A 17,607-nucleotide genomic window follows, 5' to 3' on the forward strand; every position below is an offset into this window, starting at 1 on the left:
TTATATTCTGACATCTATATTCAGACCTCAGTAAAATGAATCCCAGATGTGAGGTACAGCACACGATGACTAAGAATTTTTCCAAACTTTTTGTTGTTTGCTTGGGTCACATTTTATTTTACGGCAAAATAAATGGGCATGTAATAAACATTTTATCATAACAGTGATGTATTATTAGGCACTGCAAAATAAAAAAATAATAAAACACATTCTTGCATAAAGGGATCTTCTCACAAAGGTTCTCCATTTCAGCCAAAATGTCAATTACACCACTCTCGCTCTCATCTCTATAGAATTTACATATATGGGAGTGTGTGTGTGTAGTCACTGTGCACCCTAAAAATTTTATACCCTTTGGCTTTTGTATGGATAACAATGTAGGCTTCATCATCATTTTTTGGACATCTTTCTCTTGGATTAATGTACCATTGGATGCTTTGTTAAGTCTTAAAATGAATATGCACCATATCTGCAAAAAAGTCTATTTACCTCATAGACAAACGAACATGATCACACACTTCATTTATACCCTTTGATAAAACTAGACTGTGTACTGTCTAGGTGCCACTCTCCAATCACCATTACAATCAAAAAGCGGCAATAGAAAAAACATAATAATAATAAACACACACACACAGCTCAAAGCTTACTTACCATTTTGTACAGGTCTGATACACTGATCTGATCAGAGTCCACCATCGCAAAGTTTTTCCTAGGAACCAGATCCAAGCCAAGGTGTCTGAGGTGAAAAAGGAAGAAACAGGGCAAAAAGGAACAAATCAGATAAATCCTCAGTATTACCCCAGTGTGCACCCAATGCTGGTCATTTACACACACACACACACACACACACACACACACACATAAAACAACAAAAAAAAAATCACAATGACAATCACCTGAAAAACAAACAAAACCAGCTCCAAAGGAGTCGCCAACAATGAAATAACAACTCCTACATCTATCCAGCGATTTGGTTTCAACTATGTGTAGGATGCTGTAATTTCTTTTCGCGGTCTAAATAAATCCATTGTCCTGGATATTTTCACGATGCTCCAGCCCCATGAATTCCTCACCAAAGTTTCATGTTTGCTCTGTCTTGTGCTCCCCTGATCATTTTGTGGTAAAAATGTGTCCTGTCCTTATTCTGTCATTTTTGTCATTTGTACCTGTGTTTCGTGTCTGTAGGAGGGCCTTGTTTATTTGATTAAAACCCCTGTGTTTGTGAGTCAAGCTTTTGCATTTTCCTCGCCACCGCCATCCTTATAAATATAAGTTGCCATGCCTCATCACTGACTCAGAGAACCTGGAGATTTCCCAACATGAAAATTCATCAAGCGTCATTATAAGCAGGATTGGTGTGAGACAAAAGAGACAGAAAAGACCCCTGAAGATATATAAGCAAGCATAAAAACAGAGGTAATATCTTCCTGTGTTCCTGACTGATGGTCTCTTCTCAATACCCAATCAATGGACAAGACAGTGATGAAGACATAAGCTGGAGAATTTTCCTGTAACCGTGAGCTCAAAAGAAGATCAATATCTGCTTTAAAAGATCTTGTGGCTTTTGAAAGTTGACCATTGTCTAGGCAATTTAGTAGCAAGATTAATGATATAGCTCATCCAACAATGGCAAAGGGTGGGCTGAAACCAGCAGATGTGAATGCAAGACATATGATGGAAATTCTCAGAGTATATCTCAATACTGCTGGTAATACTGCTGATGCTGAAAATCTAATACTGAAATCTTCATGCTGAAAAAAGTATGTCAATAATGCGGCTGGGTATGCCAATCTGATTGACATCAGGTCTCCAGCCATGGAACAGGTGTGAGTAATTAGGGACATGGCTGGAGCCTGGTTATAAGGACTTGTTGAGCAGCCCATTGAGGCTGCGACATTTTTATGTGGACCCTGCAACTTAGCTGTTTAGTTGTTTTAAGTTCTGGCAAACGCCACACACCTGTGGGTTGGTTTATGTTCTCCCCTTTGTTTCCCCTGTTTTTGGCCCTTGTGCAGTTTTGATTTGTGTTGTTAATAAATCATTGTTTCCAGTATGTCCCGTCTCTGCGCTTCATTCTCCAATCAGCTCGCGGACATGACACTTGATGAAGCATCAATGTCTCAAGGAATGAGAAGACAGAAAAGTGGTTATGGCAGATAGAAGATAGGGTGGTAGTAGCCTAGTGGGTAACACACTCGCCTATGAACCAGAAAACCCGGGTTCGAATCCCACTTACTACCATTGTGTCCCTGAGCAAGACACTTGCACACTAGTTGCTCCAGGGAGACTGTCCCTGTAACTACTGATTGTATGTCGCTCTGGATAAGGGCGTCTGATAAATGCTGTAAATGTAAATGTAAATGTAGAAGATAGGTCTTAAAGATACAATGGGAAATAATCACACAAAATTGAGAAACTGAAAAACTGTTGGAGTGACCTCTATACTTCACGTGACCTCTGTTCACATTAACCAGTGTCGGCAATAGCAGGGAAGAGAGAAGTACTCAAGCTTTGTTTTAAGCTACCTCTGTTTCTTTTAGTACATGCTGACAGCTCTTTTATTCTTTTATTGTCTTATTAATGGTCAGTACACGCAAATTAAATCGCAACATTTTGCATTTATGTATTTCCTCTGTGCATCATTTAATCTGAAAAGCTTTTTGTCAAAAGCTGAGGAACCGATGAGTCATTGGTTCCTCTGACCCTTCCGTGTCCTCCATCAGAGGAATAAGGTTTCATATCAATGTCCTGTTAATTAACATATTCCATGTCTCCCTCCTGTCACACCTTCAGCCAGTCTTCCCCATTCACAGTCACAATAACTCCATCATCCACTGGAACTGTGCTCTGGCAGAACATTTTCAGATTCGGCTATCTGTTCACATTCACATTTGTACCCAAGTCCTCTGTCCCCTGCCAAGACAGCCTCATACTCTCTACTCAATGTGACAATTTGTATGTTACTGTTGGGTTGAAAGTCCTCTTCGTCTTCAGTTTCTAACAGGTGGGATTTGGTACATAAAAAGTATTAAAGGTTTTGAAATAATTTTTGGTGGTCTCATTTTTTATTGTATCACTAAAACTTGCAGATAATGTTAATGTGCTTGTTATTACTCATCTGGTTACAGCAGGTGTGCTCCATGTTATTTTTGGAGGAGCATCATTCAGCGTTTCTCATTCGAACCTGCTGCACATAGATCATTAGCTACTTAACAATCATCTGATCCTAATGAAGCAGGAGAAGAGGCACATACATTCTCAGAAGAGCAGGACTGAAACCCCTATAGCTCAGAGAAATGCTGCTGAGTAAGACCTGCCCAGGAACACCCAGGTTCTGATCCATTTCCATTTCCACTTAATGTTTAATTAAATCTACTGACAAAGAGGTGCAGTGATGAGAGAGAGACAAATCTGTCTAATTAAAATAGATCAGCCTTAATCAAGAGGAAATTAGCAAAATACTCACAGAGACTAACAATTAGGCTAGGAAACACTTTGAACAGGATTAGACCAATCAGGGGAAAAAAGGTCCAGTTACCTCGGGAGTAAAGGTAAGGCTCAGGTGTAATTGTCACCTGACAAATGTGATTTGTCCCATGTAAAAAATCCTCATATATTTATATATATTTAACATCTAAAGACCTACATTCCACTCAGTCTTCCATGAGTCTCCCCAGTGCTCAACATGGCAGGAACATGATGCTGACTGTGCATGTGATGGACTGTGTGTATGGTGTGTGCGCGTGTCTCCTGGCCAACAAATGTTACTTCACTCTGAAGGACAGTTTCCCATAGAGCAAAGGACATTTACAGCATTTATCAGACTTCATCTGTTCTGAGGCTCCATGCTTCATCAGCATCTCTGACACAAGGACATGATCTCATCAGCTAAAAATTACCTCTTCCCACCCAGAACCTAGACATTCGCCATCCAAGGTTATGTATGAATTATAATCACTGCCATTCAATTTCATAATCAGTACTTGTTTCTTAGATGAGATCAGACAGACTACTGAAATACTAATTTAATCTAAATCATCCTTCTAATCTTATCCTGTTTAACAATAGCATGGTTTAGATCCCTTTTCTACATTCTCACTCATAACTTCTGCGCTCTGCTGGCAAGGTTCCCCATGGACTGGGAAGACACAGCCGACGATGAGAGCGGCGATGATGCGAGTTGGTGGCCAGTGGGGGCCGGTATGGCTCTGTCTATCATGCCCGTCCACAATCGTAGGGAGGTCTGTGGGGACCCACGTGACTTCTGGCAGTGTGAGGACTATGAGAACAAGACAGACAGCGAGGAGGAAGACGGCGATGCGGGGGTAATCTGGTGGAATAGGGCAAAGTGAAGTCTCCAGCCAGCAACTGCGCTGCTGGGACTGCCTCCTGGGGAATCCGCCTCTGATTTTTGTGTGCAGGTTGGAGGGGCCGACTTCTGAGAGCCAGCCAGAGGGTCCGGGTCCTCCAGTGGGAGGACAAAGCAGGACAGGAGCCCTGTGGTTGCCACCGTCCGCCCCGCCTCCTCCACTGATGGTACTGCTGGGGGTCCAAGGACATAGCCCATGGAGGGGTTCCGCCCATCGGCAGCTGTGACATTTTTGTGGAACCTGCAATTGTTGTGTATATTGTTGTTTCTGTTCTGGCAATCGCCACATGCCAGCGGGTTTGTTTTTCGTTCTCCCCTTTATTTCCCGTTTTTGGCCCTCGCACCGTTTTGGTTTATGTTTAATAAATCATTGTTTCCCAGTATGTCCCACCTCTGTGCTTCCTTCCCCCGTCAGCCCATAGACATGACAGTGTGTGTGTGTGTGTGTGTGTGTGTGTGTGTGTGTGTGTGAGAGAGAGAGGGGGGCTAATGCCTTAACATTCCCCAGCCTTTCATGTCTCTTTGGAGGAATCATTTGCCTGATTTCTCTGGGTCACCCTCACTCATTATTTCCCACCTCAGAAGAGGGGGTGTCCTGTCCTTCATCTGTCTGAATGGCTTCCAGAGCATATTGATCGCACAGGCTGTTCACTCCACTCCCTGTGGGGAAAACTCTGTTTGCTGCTTCAAATGAAGGGGGCACTATCTGCTTGTGCAGCATCATTATGGAAAAACGGTTCAAATGTATTCTGATTAAAACAAGAATACCTCTGAAGAGCCATTAGTAGATAAAGGGACTCATATCTTAACTTCCCTCTGCATTGGAGACTGAAATTTCACAGATATGCATATTATCATAAGGGTGTGCGTGTGTCTGTTCCTGAACTTGACAGTATAAATGAAAAGGATTACAAAAATGAGCAGCAATTAAACCTTCCTAACTTCATATGATAAGACAATACCTAACCATGCATACCCTGCCAAAAGCCCAAGACATGCACACACATGCACACACACCTATTCACCAGCCGTGCCCTCAACCTCTATAATTATCCTTTATAAAAGAAAATGAACAGGCTGTGGGGCTGTCACCCTATTAGCACAATTCGATCTGGTCTTCACTTTTTGGGGTTTTATCCCAGTTGGACTTGGATAGTGCTGAACTGCATAAGTGCATAAAATGAAAAAATAAAATGTGTCCTCTGCTTTTATCCCATCACCCTTAGTGAGCAGTGGCAGTGGGCAGCCCTGACAGGTGCCAGGGGAGCAGTGAGTGGGGACGGTGCTTTGCTCAGTGGCACCTCAGTGGCACCGTGGCGAACTGGGATTCGAACCGGCTATATTCTGATTATAAGATAAGATAAGATCAAGCTTTATTAGTCCCACAAGTGGGAAATTTCATGTCACGGCAGAAAGTGGATAGAAACAGAGGTAATAGCAGCAAAACAGAGGTAATAGCAGCGAAAAATAAATATGTATATGTATATATCTACAAATGTACAATTGGAATCTACACACGTACAATGGGTACATCTGTATGATTGGTATTTACCGTGGTGTATTTGATTTGTGTGTTTGCATGCCAGTGTGTGTTTGTTTGTCTGTGTGTGTGTGTGTGTGTGTGTGTGTGTGTGTGTGGTCAACTGTGAGGTCTTTGTTTGGAGTGTCTGACAGCGGTTGGAAGAAAAGACCTTCTGAACCTCTCCTGTAGCCTGCCACTGAAGGAGCTGCTCAGTTCTGTCAGAGTTTCCTGCATGGGGTGGGAGATGTTGTCCAACAGGGATGACAGCTTAGCCACCATTCTCCTGTCACTCACCACCTCCACTGGGTCAAGAGGGCATCCTAGAACAGAGCTGGCCCTCTGGATCAGCCTGTTCAGCCTCTTCCTGTCCTCAGAAGAGATTCTGTTGCCCCAGCAGACCACACCGTAAAAGATGGCTGATGTCACTACAGAGTCATAAAAAGTCTTCAGGAGTGGACCTGTACTCCAAAGGACCTGAGCCTCCGCAGCAGGTACAGCCTGCTCTGCCCTTCTTTATAGAGAGCATTTGTATTGTGAGTCCAGTCCAATATATTGTTATGGGGCCGCTTTCTTAACCGCTAGGCCACCACTGCCCCATGAATAAAAATGAATATTCTATTAAGGAAACTGAGCCTATAGAATAAACATGGTCCCCTTGTGGCATCCAAAAGCTTTTATTCCAGACTACATTAACACCGTAAGACAACTGAATGAATATGAGTCTAATTCAATGTCATCTGATTTAGAGCAATACATATTACAATATAAAGTATATATATATACACATATTTTTTGTCTCAGATTTACCTAACATACTTATTCTGTGACTCAGTGGCTAATTAAAAGATGTTCAGACAAACCAGTGGTCTATACTGAGATTTATTAATTAATGAGTGGGGGCTGTGGCAAAGCATTGGATGTTAGTAAAATGAAAACATGATCAGAGCTAAACAGAATTAAAGACTGAACTCTGTTTTCACCTCTAGGTTAGAACAATCAGAAATGACAAAACAGGGGTACTAGTGGTCCACTAAGTCCTACTGCCATATTTCACTTTTTCATTTGACTGATTTTCTTAAGTACTCACTCATTGCCCCAGTCCAGACGCACTGTAATGTGACGCTTCACATCTCGAATCTGATCCTGGGTCAGGTGACCAGAAAGCAGCTGCCTTCGCAGGTCGATGAGCTCATTCATGACTTGGCGAAGTTTATAGAAGAGGTCAACTTTGTGCTTCTGAAAGAAGGAAGACAGAAAGACAGAATGCAAAAAACATTTTTGAAAAGAATAACCTTTTTAAAAAAACAAACAAAAAAAACTATAAACATCCGCCTTAGACAGTTTTATAATCAACAATTACAGGCATTTTCCATATTGTAGCTTGAATCCTGATGAGAACACCAGAAACAGGTTTCTCTTCACTGTTCAGTAAAAAAAAAAAAGGTCCAAACTGGACAAAGCAAACAAGGTCAATTGTAGTGTAATTACATAAGCTTAACAGAACCCAATGAATCTCTTACACCTAGTTTAGCAATGCTATTATTAAATGATAACATAACCCTTATGTAGTATTATTTGCAGGGTCACCTAGTCAAATCCAACTGGACAGCAAGGCATTTTCACCCCCGGGGTCATGCCAAACATAAGCGTGTTAATTGTGTTTACAAGGTAAAGTGTGATGATCATTTGTGAAAGATTATGAGATGTGACTCTTTAGCACATCAAGAGTTTAACCTTTGCTATGATGTATATTTTAATGGTCATGACATTATGAGGCTATGCTAATTGCTTAGGCTGATGACATTTGCTAATATATATATAATATATATATATATATATATAAAATCACTATCATGCACCTGACCTAAATGCTGCCTTTAATCATGAACCAATGATACACCTCTGTCTGATCACAGTGCTCCCCTGTTGGGAAGTTTTAATTACTCCCTGCATAGCTTTCTGGTATGTTGCGGAGCAGCAAGCCTACCAAACTCTGATGCCGTACGCCAGACTGCTCACAATGGCACAGTGGTAGAATAACACAATACAACACGATATTGATAAGGTATATTTTTGAACCACATTGTATGTTTGTGGGCCTTTGCGGGCCCTTCAAGGTATGACCCTTCACACAGTTTCAGTCTGAACTTTATGTGCCCTTTAAATGACATCATACACTCAAATGCACACCTGCAGGAAAGTCTGTAGAAGTAAAAAGTCAACCAATGTTTGGGAGGTATGGAAAGAACAGAGATAAGACAAGCAAGGCCCAGCAAAGCCAAATAAATTATAGGGAGTTTGGAATGCCCCATCAGCAGCCAGGAAATTAATTATGATGACAGATGTATGATTGCACTTACTGAACTCAAACAATTTGAATTTGTGTCTAACTTTGTGTATGCACTCTATCTTTGTGTATGCTTGAAGGAGCACAGATAAATAAGATATTTGTTGGAGACATATATAGCACTATATACGTGCATGTTATACTTTGAACACTTACATGTGCACTGAAGTTCTTCAAATGTATAATGAATTGATCATTGTTGTACTGTATGCCTAAGCACACACACATAGAGGAGACAAGGTCTGTCCTTGAGGCCTCCCTTAGCTGGTGCCTCCCTTAGCCTACTTCACACGGATTCTGGGAGTGAGCATACATCTCAAAACAAGCATCTAACACATTTCAATTAACTGTACATGGAGAAAAAACATAGATAACACAAACAATAACACATATTGAGACAGGAAGAAGGGTTAAGCACACACACACAAATCTTTCTTGATGTTCTGATGACGTGTGACCAAAGGTGGTAGTAGCCTAGTGGGTGACACACTCGCCTATGAACCAGAAGACCCGGGTTCGAACCCCACTTACTACCATCGTGTCCCTGAGCAAGACACTTAACCCTAAGTTGCTCCAGGGGGGACTGTCCCTGTAACTTCTGGTTGTAAGTCGCTCTGGATAAGGGCGCCTGATAAATGCCGTAAATAAAAAAAAAGTAAATAAAAAGGTAAGAGAAATGTATAAGAACAAAAGCCTCAATGTGTTATGGGGCGAATCCGTGTCAACTGGCTGGCTGTTGTCTTTTTGCAAATTTCAGTATAAACAATGTCTACAATAGTTTTCTATTGCTTGAATTTATTGAGCAAATCTTCAGCAAATCCTCCACCACATTGGTTGACCAAGTAAGGTTATCAATTCCTAAAAATGTAAAATCTTGGACCGTGTCATTCACATTGATAATTGCATGATTGATGCATCGCGATGCACACATGGACAATTCTGCATCAATGGAATGTAAAACATAATCAATTATATCATAATGACGTTGCTTGGTGATTCTCTGGCGGCAGTTATAAAATAGTGCCGATAAAGACTGTGGCTGCCTGATCTGAGTACAACGCTGCTCCGGGTAGTCGTTCCAACAGGCATCCTTGAAAATTTGCTTACAAACTTCACTAAATATGTGAAATGTGCCACCAAGACGAAAAATACTCTTGACAAGGTGTGTTCCAGTCTAAAGCATGCCTACAGAGCAGTGTCCCTCCAACATTTGGACTTGTCAGACACCCCCCTCTGGAGAACTGCAAGATCTATCGCAAAGTATATTACGATATGGCCTGAGCGAGCTCTCTCCCACATGGGATTTATTCAAGCATCAGGACCTGGAAACATATATACAGACTGTACTATGTGATAGCCACATTGGTCACCCCACCTTCGGTACTTTGACCCGACAGATGGAAGTAGAAGAAAGAAGAATTTAGAAATTGATGCTATGGGTAATATGAAGCCAACGGAGGTTTTGGAGAACGGGAGTGATCCAGGAATAAGTCCACAATTCTGGCACTTCAGGGCCAAATCCTGACCGATGGCAACCTATTTCTTCATAATCAGTGCTTGGAATTTGTCAGAATTTGTGGGTTTTTGTTTGTCCACCTACCTCTTGAGTTTTTCTGTCAATCTCAAAACTTTTGGCCATGACTGTATCTTTAATACATGGACAGTCAAGTTGAAATCAGTTCTAATAAGAACATACTTTATTTCAATATATTGAGTTAAAATAGGGTTCACTGTTAGTTTGAGAGCCATTTAATTGGGAGTGCAGCATTGTGATTGCACAAGTGATTGTACTGATCAGACTGTGTTCAGTGCCTGAACGGATTGTGTAAGAAACTGTGGCACCAACATTTACAAAGGATTCACCTAATTGACCCACCAAACACCCATGGCTTCACTGCAATGTTTCCTCTTTCATCACTGTCATTTAAATCTGTCCTTTCCCTCTCTCTTTTTCGATCTCACTCTCTCTCTGTCTAGCCATCATTTTGGGTGACTCATGCCCTCACACTTTCTGCAAGCTCTCAAACAAAAGTACCACATAGCCAGAGATCTTGTTTAAAAGCCACATAAAGTAAATTAAAAGATTTCTTTCTTAAAACGTATTAGACATTTCTATAGATATTAGATAACATCAGCAGCATGGTTCTTCCACTCCAACTGCTATTACATTAGGCAGCTTGCTGGCCAGCTATGCCTTTATCCTGCATGTGCATCTTCCCTGGATTCCAGATATAACAGAACAAATTGGTGCCCTCATTTAATTGTAAATTTCAGTAATTCATATTGCTATCTTGCAAAAATTTGGACCATTGCAAACTGCTGCTGCTAACTTGGCCCAAACTAAAAAATTGCCCTCAAAGAGTTAATGCACGCAAAATAATTGGACTACTTGGCCAGTCAGAAATCATTTAACTGTTTTAGCTAAGGGAAAAAAAATCTAGGGCTACAAACCCATACAGAGATTACAGGATACTTGCATGTCTATGGATGCTGTTGCATATGCACCCTGACATACACAGTCATGCCTCATTCAGAACAAGTCAGGTGTGCACAGTACCACTCACATGTACATGACTAACCACACTAAAGTCTTCAGACTGACAAGACTTTCAGTCTTGCTGGTACCCGCCAGTCATAAATCACTCCTGCCACTCTTCTCCACCAATTCCACCCTGAACCCTCTTCTTCACCTCTCTTCCACACTTCCCATTGCTCTGGACTGTTAAATCCAAAGTATCAGCTTTCCAGCTCTACTCCTGCTCTAATCTACAACATGACCATCCCACTGTCCTCCTTCTCATGTATTCTGTGTCAGGTCTACTGACCTTGATTGCGCTACTCTTTAGAGTACTTCTCCACCTCACCTCTCTTTACCTGAGAGCACGCTACAGAGAACAATGTCATCAGTATACATCATAGTCCATGGTGGTTCCTGTCAAATATCATCTGTCAACCTGTTCATCATCACAGTAGACACGAAAGGACTCAGAGACCCACCTCCACCAGAGACCCACCAGAGACCCACCTCCACCTTGAACATGCCTGTCACTCCTACTGCAAACGTCACCACTGTCACATTGTCCTCATACATGTCCTGCACCACTTTTACACTCCTGACTTCATAGGCCCCTTCTCATGTGCTTTCTCTAAGTCCACAGTGCAGCTCCTTCTGACCTTCTATGTGGTCTAACACCCCGAGTCATAATTTCTGTAGTACTCTTTCCCAGCATGAAACCACACTGCTGCCCACTGATCATAACTTCGCTTCTTATCTTTTCTTCTACCACTCGTTCCCATAACGTCTTGCTATGGTTGATCAATTTTTTCCCCATTTAGGTGTAGCTGTACACATTAATCCTATTCTCCAATCGGACCAACCTCCCTCCTCCAATGCACCTGGCTTTACTTCCCTTCCATCGAGTCACACAATATATCAACCTTGCTTGTCTCCATCATAACAGCTTACTTACCAGTCATGCTGCCAACATTCAAAATCCCAAACCCTCACATCTACTCTGCTACCCTTTCTCCCCTCATACCCCCTTCACCCAATTTCCACTAACAGGATTGTTGGTTAACCTGTCTGCATGATTGATTTGGCAAAATTTTACCCTCCTGGCGTAAACCTCCCCATTTACCCAGGCTTGGGACCAACACGAAAAAATACACTGGAATGTGCATGTGGTTTATCATTATAATTATTAGACATATGTAAAAATAACAATACTAGTCATATAGGTATGTGTGTTTTAAATTTTACATTCAAATTAAAGACAAAACATTTATTAGAGGGGTCAGCATAAACATGCCCGGGCTCACGCGGGCACACGCTCAGTTCATGCTCTCATTAGGATTAAACTGACAGGACTGCAGGATGCAATCTGACCTCTCATTGGTAGGTCAATAAGACAAATGTCCTTATTACAACAGGAAAATGTGAACATTTCATCAAGTGCCTTGCCACCTAGATTCCAGTGAGCTTGAAGATGAAATCAGATGGGACGTTGGGCTATGCCATCACCTCTCAGACCACTACAGACATCAGGAAACCTGCTGCACAAAAGCCACCAGACCCCCTAAAGCCTGAGTGTTTAATGAAGCCAGCTCAGTGGGAGGAGATGCATCCTGACCAGGAGAAGGACAGTGAATCATCCTCAACTCCCACTACTTTACCTGCCTACAGCTTCTCGCAAAATTTACACACTCCACACACGCCATGCTCCTCCACAGCACACTGCTCAGTAAACCCTACACAATATCCATGTTGAGACAGTGCAGTCTGCTCAAAAATCTTTTTTATTCACTCTTTAATCCTGGAATAATCATTAGATCTGACTTATATTATGTAGTCAAAAAAAAAAAAAAAACAGCAATACATTTATAAAAGAAATAAAAGAATCCATACATGACCTAAGACTGCATTCAAGTAAAACTTACTAAACAATTGTGACAGCAGTATGGTAAATATTACCCATTTCAAAATACCCCAAAAAATGTACACTATAGCCACAAATTCTTTAGTCCTAGACACTTGGTACAGTCTCTGCAGACCACCACGCCCTTCAGCTCCACCCACAACCATCTGCTTCAGTCATGAGCTAATCGCAGAATTAGCAGTTTCCACAAATCCAAACTGACATTTGATTAATATACATAGATGTATAGATTGTAAATCTAGAAAGGAAGAGAGCAAAATGAGTGATAAGACCAGACACTCTACACATAAGCAAGTCTACTGACCATCTCCAAAGGTCATGAGCAAGGGCCCCATCAGTCAGGATGAAGATACAGAAGCACAGGTGCACAAACACACAGGAGAAGGAATACGTACCACATCTGAGGGTCAAGTCCTCTCCTCTCCCTCAACACCACAGCTGAGCGGATGTTAGAATGAGCTGGTAGTGTGATGCTGAGAAAATTACAGCCTGTCATATGGCTGCATCACCCCACACTCACATGGCCACCCACACACACACCATGCACACAGGAACACACATACGCCAGCACTCATAGGTGAGCCTATGACAGATGTGTTGATCAGAACGCTCACCACCAACAACTCTCTCACCATCACGCGCTCCCGCTCCCATTCGCTCACTCCTCGTTTCTGTTTTACCCTGTTCCTATAATCCATACAGTTACCTAACACAATGTGAAGCTCTCAGCACGTACACACACACACTCCCTTGCAGTCGGAAGTGCGTATGAGCCAGACTCTGTTGCCATTGGCGGATGGCAGTTTCAGTCTGAGAGTGTGGGATGCCTACACACACACACACACACACACAGAGAGCTCTTCTTGTCCTGGCATTAACAACTCTGCCTGTGGTTCCTGGAAGCACAAAAGGACTGTGACTGATGTAGAAGAGAAACGGAGATGGACAGAAAGGCAGGCACTGGGTATGTTGCCTACATGTGATCTATTATGAGCTATGAAATATTATCAGACAGAAAGAACAGAAAAACTGAAAAGTTCTCACACTTCAGTTTTAATAATGCATTGTAATATAATGTTTAACATGCTCTGCCCATACATGCCACACTGATCCACTGCAGACCGAGAACATCTCAAAACATATTATGAGCCATTAAATTATGGCTTCACTACAACCTATGTTTAATTGTTAGGATCCGATCCAGAAGGAAGTACTCCGGTTCCGTGGTTTGGACTGAAGTTTCATGTTTTCACCTGTCTACCTGTACAAAGCTGCCCTGTTCATGTCTGTTTGCCGTCAGGTCATTGTTTGGTGATGTTTCCCCTGTCGCGTGCTCCATGTAATAAGCCCCTGTCTCATGACGTCGTGCGTATGCGTCCACCTTCCTTGCCATGTTTAACCATGACGGAATGACCAGACCAGAATTTGGACGCAGCAGATGCCGCCTCATTGAGATCCAAGTAACCATGGTTCACCAGGAGGCCACCAAATGGCCAGTATTTGCTTCATGTTTTGCAGGGTCCCGATACCCCTGGTTTTTCTGTTTGGTCGAAGATGCCTGACCCATGGACCCATGTCTGGTGGCCTTCAAGGCAAGCAGAAGCAGCCATTCAGTGGAATGTACCGGAGCAGCAGGTGCCTGTGGACAGCGGACAGGGTGTCGGTTCCCCATGGATAAGCCCTGTTTTGTCTGTTTGTCACTTGTCCGTGTCCATGCTCTCCCCTTCATGGACTGTTTTGGGTGCTGTTGCTGGGAGTCATGCCTGAGGGAAGAGTGCTGATCCGGTCCGGAAGAGGCTACTCTGGATCCGTGGTTCAGATGGGAGCTTCATGTTTATCCTATGTTATTATGTTCCCTGAATGTTTTCACCTGCGTCTGCCTGTATGAAGCTGCCCTGTTTGTTTCTGTTAACCATCAGGTCATTGTTGGTGATGAGTCCCCTGTCGTGTTCTCCATGTAATAAAGCCCTGTCTTGTGACGTCATGCATATTTGTCCTCTTTCCTCACCATGTCCAGCCCCCGTCACATCTATCAGTGCTCACAGTGTTATGGCTAATTGGTGTATGTCCATTTTGTATCCAGATTTATCACCTGATCAACAGTAACAGAAAATGTCATTTGTTACAGTTCTACTGTTATTAAAAGTTTGTTTACCGTAGAACACCACTCCACTACATAATGAGGTTTTACTCAACATTATGCAAAATTCATTGTTCCCTTCTAATCATGTGTTTTAAATAGCATGCTGCTATAACTTTCCCACTCCATGTATTGCTCCAGACCCCATTCCTATTTGTCCTCTAATTCCCAGCATTTCTCCCAGGAGTAATTGTACCCCCAACTGATTTCATCTTCAGGGACACCTATGACTTAATGTTGTTCTGTCACGACTGAGTACAGGCACGTGTCACAAGTGCGAGAAACTGTGAAGTTCAGTTATAAGTAGACAGAAAAGAGATATTGCCATAAACATATCATATGATGAAATGTATTACAAAATACATATTACCAGAACTGTTGCTTGTTTATTATGCATAGCCTATGTATGTATGTTCTGCTTCCTTTTCAGTTTCAAAGGCATGACAAGTTATGGGTGCATAGATATACACACACACACACACACACACACACAAACACACTCCACTGGCCGTGATTTGTACACACTTTTGCACACATTCAAGTACACACTTGTGTGAATATATATGAATAAATTAAACTAAACTGAGGCATATTCTTGGATAACAATAGAAACACAAACACAAGACAGAGCACTTTTTTTTGGTACGTGCGTACTGAAGGGTTCTTAGCATTTTTTTCTATTTAACAGGCCCAGACTAAGATATAAAATTAAGACCACAAACATTTACTCATACTGAACTAACATCTTGTGCATCACAATACTGAACTCTCAAACGTTGCTTAGCAACTAGTGGTAGTTTAGAGAATGACAATAATAAATGTATTTTGGAGCAAAAGCCCTGTGTGTGTGTGTGTGTGTGTGTGTGTGTGTGTGTGTGTGTGTGTGTATGAAGATTTAAAAGAAAAAAAATCGCACCCACATGCATGTGAGTCCTGGCTCGCTGTGTTATTTATTGATTTAATACGGTTATATAATTTCCCCGTGAAGGGAGGATGTTATGTGTACAGGTTGCCTTTAGTGTACAGGTTGCCTCAACACTAATTACTGATTGTCTGAGAGCATTGAAATGCTGGTCAATGAAGGTGTCTGTTGGGAGAAAAGAGAATTAACGTCTGTAATCAATGAAAGGAAATGAGGAAACAGTGTTTCAGTCAAATTCTTGGGATTTCTGAGATAGTAAAAAAATGTCATTGGAATGGCAGCTTTCAATCTAAAGATCTATGTGTTTGTATGTGTGAGAGAGAGGGAAGACCTAGCGAGTGAATCTCCGTGTGTGTGTGTGTGTGTGTGTGTGTCCGTGTGTGTACAGTATGTGTGTACAATTGGTGAGTGGGAGGATCCAAACCACCCACCCAACACTCCCCACTCCCTCCTATCAGCTGACACAGGGGATTTGTTGCCATAGGAACAGCTCGGCACAGGCCACAGAGTTGGTTCGAATGCTTTACCAATCACTGCACTACAAGCTAAATGCTACAGGGCAATTAAAGAGGACAATAAAGAGGAAAATAAAAAACTGTTCCCCTATGTTTATTGTATGCTCTATATCTGTTTATGGTCATAACCCATTTTGTCATACACAGAGCTGCAAAGTTATGACAAGATTTTCCAGTATTTTAAAAATGATTAGTTTTATACTTTTGAGTTTTATGAAATTGCTCCTTGTTTTTTGCTCTATCTATAGATTTGGAATATACTGTGGACACACACTGGTGCAAATTCTTCTGTTGTTGTGACATGTTTTTTGTTGTTGTTCTTTCATGAGGTTGCAGGGATATTTGACTTTTCGTAAGATTTTACCAAGAACAGAAAGTGTGGAGCATTCTGTTGACATTACCCACTAAACATTAGATGTCTTATGGATGAGCAGAAAATATTGCAAAACCCATTCTGGACTTCTACACTGTTTTGACCTTTAACTATGACTATAACTATTAACGAAAAAAGGTGAAATAACTGAAAACAGGTTTTATTTTCTAGCTCTGATTACTGCTTTGCACACTCTTGGCATTCTCTCGATGACTGTGGAGGCCAGGTCATCTGCCACAGCACTCCATCACTCTCCTTCTTTGTCAAACAGCCCTTACACAGCATGGAGGTGTGTTTGGGGTCATTGTCCTGTTGAAAAATAAATGATTGTCCAACTTTTAGATGGGATGGCATTTCGCTGCAGGATGCTGTGTGCCTTCAATTTTGAATAAACCCCCAAAAGTGTCACCAGCAAAACACTCCCACACCATCACACCTCCTCATCCATGCTTCACAGTGGGAACCAGGCATGTGGAATCCATCCGTTCACCTTTTCTGCGTCTCATAAAAACATGCAGGTTGGAACCAAAAATCTCAAATTTGGACTCATCAGACCAAAGCACAGATTTACACTGGTCTAATGTCCATTCCATGTGTTTCTTGGCCCAAACAAATCTCTTCTGCTTGTTGGCTCTCCTTAGCAGTGGATTCCTGGCAGCTATTTGACCAAAAAGGCCTGATTCGCGCAGTCTCCTCTTAACAGTTGTTCTAGAGATGGGTCTGCTGCTAGAACTCTGTGTGGCATTTATCTGGTCTCTGATCTGAGCTGCTGATAACTTGCGATTTCTGAGACTGGTGACTCGGATGAACTTGTCTTCAGAAGCAGAGGTTACTCTTGGTCTTCCATGGTCAGTCCTCATTTGTGCCAGTTTCGTTGTAGCGCTTGATGGTTTTTGTGACTCCACTTGGCGACTGACTGACCTTCTTTTCTTAAAGAAATGATGACCACTCGTTTTTATTTAGTTAGCTGATTGGTTCTT

The 17,607-nt window shown here is 42.0% G+C and overlaps 1 protein-coding gene across 16 annotated transcripts in view; it reads right to left on the minus strand.

The window, feature by feature from the left end:
- dock3 (dedicator of cytokinesis 3) overlaps positions 1-17,607 on the minus strand; it is a 163,073-nt gene that overhangs the window by 71,911 nt on the left and 73,555 nt on the right. For 13 of the 16 annotated variants that reach the window (XM_028999407.1, XM_028999403.1, XM_028999404.1 and 10 more), the window contains exons 6-7: positions 6,982-7,130; positions 655-739 (exon numbers count right to left, since the gene is read on the minus strand). In XM_028999407.1, coding sequence (XP_028855240.1) covers positions 655-739; positions 6,982-7,130 — 234 coding nt within the window. Of the gene's footprint in view, positions 1-654; positions 740-6,981; positions 7,131-13,072; positions 13,151-13,291; positions 13,399-17,607 lie in introns of those variants that run through there. The other 3 variants (XM_028999410.1, XM_028999411.1, XM_028999409.1) reach the window with 3 other exon arrangements.

The sequence above is a fragment of the Denticeps clupeoides genome, chromosome 12 (assembly GCF_900700375.1).
Source record: "Denticeps clupeoides chromosome 12, fDenClu1.1, whole genome shotgun sequence".
In the NCBI taxonomy this organism is placed as follows: domain Eukaryota; kingdom Metazoa; phylum Chordata; class Actinopteri; order Clupeiformes; family Denticipitidae; genus Denticeps; species Denticeps clupeoides.